Source organism: Phacochoerus africanus, chromosome 16, assembly GCF_016906955.1.
Source record: "Phacochoerus africanus isolate WHEZ1 chromosome 16, ROS_Pafr_v1, whole genome shotgun sequence".
Classification (NCBI taxonomy): domain Eukaryota; kingdom Metazoa; phylum Chordata; class Mammalia; order Artiodactyla; family Suidae; genus Phacochoerus; species Phacochoerus africanus.
The window spans coordinates 52648594-52654593 of NC_062559.1; the positions used below are offsets into that span (position 1 = coordinate 52648594).

A 6000-nucleotide genomic window follows, 5' to 3' on the forward strand; every position below is an offset into this window, starting at 1 on the left:
CATGGTTTTATATTTGCTCCCTTCCCCATCCGTCCCGAACGATGCCGGGACCATACCTATCAGCATTGCCTTTGTGGCGGGTGTGTATTTTAAAAGCAGGCATAGAGGAGTTGTGCTGGAACCAAAAGTATGACAGATGCTGATGTGGAAATTATACCTCTTAGCCCAGAGTAAGGCAGTCTCAGCCCCAGAGGCACCTCGGATTAGCACCTGTCTCCAGTTTCCACGGTCTGCAACCAGGAGGTACACAGCCACTTCACCTGATGTTGGCTGCATTCAAAGAGAGCAACCTTTGCCACTGTCAGCGCCCCATTAGTTGTTGTTTTTGAGTTTAAGCTCACAGAGCATATCCCAAAGGTGAGCCCCACCCCCCACCAACTCAGGTGCATGAGGCCTTCATAGGATGTCGCAGAAGCCCTGAGTGGATATGAGACCCCTAGAACGCCTTCGGCCCGTGGACTTCCTGTAACTGGGCTGATGTATATAGGTCCCTCACTCTTCGCTTTGCCCTTGACCTACACCTGTGAAGGGGCTTGACTCATCCAGGGATGCTTTAAACCAGGGATCAGCCACATGTAGCCTGCTGCCTGCTCTTGGAAATGAACTTTTATTGGTACCCAGCCTCACCCTTCCCTTCACGATGCTTCCGGCCCTTTGGCACTGCAGGGCAGGGGGGTAGCCCGGGAAACCAAATACCATCACCATTTGCCCACACCTGTTTGGGGGGGTTGTTTTTTGTCTTTGGGGGCCGCACCTGCAGCATCTGGGCATTCCCAGGCTAGGAGTGGCGTCGGAGCTGCAGCTGCCGGCCCACACCACAGCCACAGCAGCACGGGATCCAGTCCCCCTCTGGGACCTGCACCACAGCTCCCGGCAATGCTGGGCCCTTAGCCCCCTGAGCAAGGCGAGGGATCAAAGCAGCGTCCTCACGGTCCCTAGTCCAATGCGTTAGCCACCGAGCCCCAACGGGAACTCCCCGACACCTGGTTTAAGTCATCCCCAGAGGAACCCACTTTTCCCCCGCTTTCCCTGCAGGCACGCTGCCGGGCACCAGCTGCAGTCTGGGCGGGCCCGCGCCCCTTCTCCCGAACAGAAGCGACCTTTCGGGCGTGGACCTCACCGTGCTGAACGTGCTCGACCGGAGAGACAGCAGCACCAGCACCGTCAGCTCCGCCTACCTGAGCAGCCGCCGCTCCTCCGGCATCTCCCCCTGCTTCTCCAGCCGCAGGTCCAGCGAGGCGTCCCAGGCCGAGGGCCGGCCCCAGAACGTGAGCGTGGCCGACTCCTACGACCCCATCTCCACCGACGCCTCGCGCAGGTCCAGCGAGGCCAGCCAGGGCGACGGCCTGCCCGGTCTGCTCAGCCTCACCCCCGCCCAGCAGTACCGCCTGAAAGCCAAGTATGCCGCCGCCACGGGCGGCCCGCCGCCCACCCCGCTGCCCAACATGGAGAGGATGAGCCTCAAGACCAGGATGGCCCTGCTGGGCGAAGGCAGGGAGCCCGCGGGGACGCTGCCTCCCGTGCACCCTCCCCGGAGGTGCAGCGACGGCGGGGCCCACGGTCACAGCCGGCGCCCCCTGCTGCCCCAGGACGCGCTGGGCATCGGCGTGAGAAGGGCCAGCGACCCGGTGAGGACCGTCTCCGAGAGCCTCTCCCTGCCCCGGGGGCAGCGGTTCAACAGCCTCCACAGCTTCAACCCCCCGGGCTTGGCGCCCGCCCTGGAAAAGCGCCACCTGGTGCTGCAGAACTACACGCGGCCCGAGGGGGGCCCGGCCCGCCACTTCCGTGCGTCTCCCTGTCCCCCGAGCATTAGCGAGAATGTCACCATGGAGTCCCTGACCCTGGGCGCCACCGTGGACCTGAACGATGAGGATCTCCTGCCTGACGACGTGGTGCAGTATTTACATTCCCAGAACCAAGCAGGGTACGAGCAGCCCTTCCCCAGCGCCCTCTCCGACGACGGCAAAGTGCCCCACGGGCCCAGCTTGGGGAGCGGGCCCCACGACTTTGACCCACTCGGGCTGCCCGACAGCCACGCCGGCCACACCGGCCAGCAGTACCGGGGGCTGGAGCCGCCCTGCACGGATGCCAGTAAACCCGACCTGCCGATCCAGTGGAACGAAGTCAGCTCGGGCAGCGCCGACCTGTCCTCCTCCAAGCTGAAGTGCGGCCAGCGCCCTGCGGCGCAGCAGGCCCGAGCCTTCGGGCTGTACAGCAGCACGGGCGTCCACCCGCAGAATTCCCTGAGGAGCGGGGCTGGCCCGGCGGGGGGGTATCCGACCCTTGGGGAGCACGGCAGCGCCTTCGGTGGCCCGGAGCCCTTGGTGAGCCACAGCGGCGGAGCTGGTACCAACGGAAACGCCTTCCACGAACAGCCCTGTAAGGCCCAGCAGTACGGGAACTGCCTCGCCAGGCAGCCCGGCGCCCCCAGCTTGCTCGATGCGGGGATCCAGGCGGCGAAGCTGAGAAGCAGCAGCATGCAAGGGAGCGGGGGCCAGCCGGATTTTGGCCTGTTGGTGGCGCCGAATGAGTCCGCTGGCAGCCCCGGGAACGGCATGCCCACCCAAGACCCGGTGGGACAGGGGTACCTGGCGCATCAGCTCCTTGGCGACAGCATGCACCCCCAGGGGCCAGGCCGCCCCGCGCAGCACACGCTAGGGCAGGGTAGCGCTACCTCACACCTCCACGTCTACCAGGGGCCGGAGGGCGGCCTGCCCGGGCCCCCCAACATCGGCGGCCAGCTGTCCGGCGTGGCAGGCATCAGGGGCTACCAGCCGTGTGCCGGCTACGGGGGCAGCCGGCGCCAGGCTGGGCCGAGGGGCAGCCTGGCTCTGCCGCCGTCGGGACAGCTCAGTGACACGAGTCAGACCTGCAGGGTGAACGGCATCAAGACGGAGATGCCAGGGCCGTCCCACCCGCTCTGTTCCAACGTGCAGAGTTTCTCTGGTCAGTTCTATGACCGCCCCGTTGGCTTCAGTCAGCAAGACACGAAAACGGGTTGCTTCTCCATCTCCGAAGCCAACTGCCTGCTCCAGGGGGCCAGCGCCGAAACCTCCGAGTTACTCTCCCCAGGTGCTAACCAGGTGACAAGCACAGTTGACAGCCTCGACAGCCAGGACCTGGAAGGGGTGCAGATTGATTTCGATGCCATCCTCGAGGACGCGGACCACGCCAGCCTGATGTCAGGGGCACTGAGCCCGAGCATCATCCAGAACCTTTCTCACAGCTCCTCCCGCCTCACGACCCCGCGCGCAGCCCTGCCGCTGCCCGCGCTGCCCGCCAGCACCACCAACATGGCCATTGGGGACATGAGTTCGCTACTGACCTCCCTTGCAGAAGAGAGCAAATTCCTTGCAGTTATGCAGTAGGCGTTAGGAAACCAGGACCGCCCAGAGACCTGAGACTTTAGGAGTTTAAAAGATGAAATGGACCCTTTTTTATTTTTATTTTTTGCTAGTTTGTTGTTTTTTGGGTTTTGTTTTAGTTCTGTATGTATTTTAGCAATCTCATGTCACCTGACTGGGATGTGTGTCAAGAATATTCCTTTTATGGAAAAGGACTGAAAAAAAAAACAAAAACCCTAAAGTATTCTAGGGAGAAACCGTCTTCCATTTCAGTTTTGAATCAGTATTGTTACTCTCGAAACACCTTCTTTAAAAAAAAAAAAAACAAACTGTAAGCCCACTCCTCCCCCCATTTTTTTAGTAAACCGCTGTCAATGTGTGATGTGCACGTCCTTTCTTTTCAGACAGAGGTCACAAGAAAGGATTTGACGTGTTTCTCTGTGACTCCCGAGGCATAGGAGTGGGTGGGATTCTGACCCAGGGGTCCTCCTTCCGGCTCTTTACAGCTCCCTTCACGTCGGCTCAGCGTTTGTGCCGTGTTTCGTTTCTTTTGGTTTCCATTCCCGTGTCAGGTACAGCATCGGCCGTGGGTAGTGAGTTTGGGGACCATTTCCGGATGCGCACCGGAGCATCGACCACAGGTTTTTGGAGATGCTCCTTGGCCCCAGTTCCGTTCCGGTCCTCCTTCTGAGAGATGTGCACCGACATCTGGGGCTCTTGCAGAATTGCTTTGCTCATCGTAGGGGTGGAAATTCTTCCTGTCGCTCGTGTGCTTCGGGCGGGGTCGTCTCTGTGGTTGGTTCTCGGTCATCGACCCGGAGTCCCCGCCGGCTCTGTTTGTGAACGCCGGTGTGTTCCAGGGAGAGAGAGGAAGAGCACTGGGTGACACTCAGGGCTGTGGTCACTGTCATCTGGTGAGAAGCAGACAGAGCTCAGATTCCAGCTATTGCGTAGAAGCGGTTTGGGGCGTATTGGTGGGTTGGCTGCGTTTGCTGATTCCTTCCATCTACTGGCCCACTACCACGGATAACTGAGAATTGATTGCTTACAGTTCTGAGTGTATAGAGTATACTTAACCCCACGGCCGGCTGTGTCATTAACATATATTAATTCCACTCTAGTGAAAGAGTACGTCTACTCTAAGTGGCCCTGCTTTAGGGGATTGAGAAAACTTAGCTGTAAAAGAAAAAAATAAAAATAAAAACCTCACAGAGATTATTTGGAATAAATTGCTTCAAACTTTTTTTTTTTCTTTTTGCACTCACAGCATATGGAGGTTCCCAGGCTAGGGGTCTAATTGGAGCTGTAGCTGCGGGCCCGCACCACAGCCGCAGCAATGCCAGATCCAAGCCGCCATCTGCAACCTACACCATGGCTCACAGCAAGGCTGGATCCTTAATCCACTGAGCGAGGCCAGGGATCGAACCCGCAAGCTCATGGTTCCTCATCGGATTCGTTTCCACTGCGCCACAATGGGAACTCCGCTTCAAACATTTTAGTGTTGAAAAGTACTAAGAAAGAAGTTTAGTACTCTGTGTGGATACCTTTTTTTGCAGCCAGTCTAGGAAAGGATGCATCCATTAAGACATTTGTCTTTAATGTGGACTTAATCCGGACTTCTGTTTTGGATTAAAACATTTAAAGATTTTAAAAGTACAGCTCCTTCCCATGTGCAGTTGCTCCACATAAAAGACATACTGTGTGTGCACAGACTGCACGGATTATCCAGCATTTTACTCTGAAAAATATGTAAACTATGAAACGAGAACTTGGGCTCCTCAGATTAGCTGCTGTATTCTGTCCCGCTGACCTTGGAGTTGCATTTATCCAGAGGGATTCATGAGTCAATTCCGTGACATTTACCCTTTACTCAGGCCATTTAAATTAGCTGAAGACGATAATCAAGAGTCCCTCATGGTTAAGGACCCAGCGTTGTCACTGCTGCGGCTCAGGTCGCCGCTGGGACGAGGGTTTGATCCCTGGCCTGGGCACGTTCTGCATGCCATGGGCGTGGCCAAAAATAAAGATAAAAAATTAGCAGTAGACAAAATCCAATCAAATATCATGTCATAGAAGGAATATTAGGACCGGCGCATTGTTCCCATGTTTGTGTTCTCCTGGGTGGACCACGAATCCCAGTGTGGAAGCAAAGCTGCCCTCTGGGACTTTGTGGCTCAGACGGCTGGGCCTGCTTTCCACTCGATGAGAGCAGAAGGAGGCTGAGGTTCTCCCACCCGTTCCTCCCCCCCTCCCCCTGCCCCATGTCGCACCTTTTAGGTCAAAAGATGCCTCCGCTTTGGAGCAGGGCCCCGCATCAGAAGACAGGTAGTGATCTGCTGCTTTTCGGCAGAATGATCAAGGCGCTCTTCCATGGTCCTCAAACAGGTCAGGTTCTGGTCACACGATCGGTACTCCATCCCCGAGTCTCGTTTTGCCCTGAACTCCGAACCTCCAGGTCCTGGTGTGATCGCGCATGCTCCTGCGGCTCGGGCCAGCCCCTGTCCTCCTCCTCCCCCACTGGACCCCTTTTCCCGCCAGCCTTTCTGGGTGTGCATTTCTCAGTCACCATCATTTCCCACGTCGCCTTTGCTCTACTTGGAAGGATGTGTCTCTGCTGGTTCCCTTGGTTTCTGGTCATTCTCTGGGGCACCTCTTA

At 57.7% G+C, this 6000-nt stretch overlaps 1 protein-coding gene across 1 annotated transcript in view; it reads left to right on the forward strand.

The window, feature by feature from the left end:
- GLI3 (GLI family zinc finger 3) overlaps positions 1–4528 on the forward strand; it is a 302221-nt gene extending 297693 nt beyond the window's left edge. The window contains 2 exon segments of the mRNA XM_047763791.1: positions 1036–3267; positions 3270–4528. Coding sequence (XP_047619747.1) covers positions 1036–3267; positions 3270–3409 — 2372 coding nt within the window. The 3' untranslated portion in view covers positions 3410–4528.
- Positions 4529–6000: the final 1472 nt, after the last annotated feature.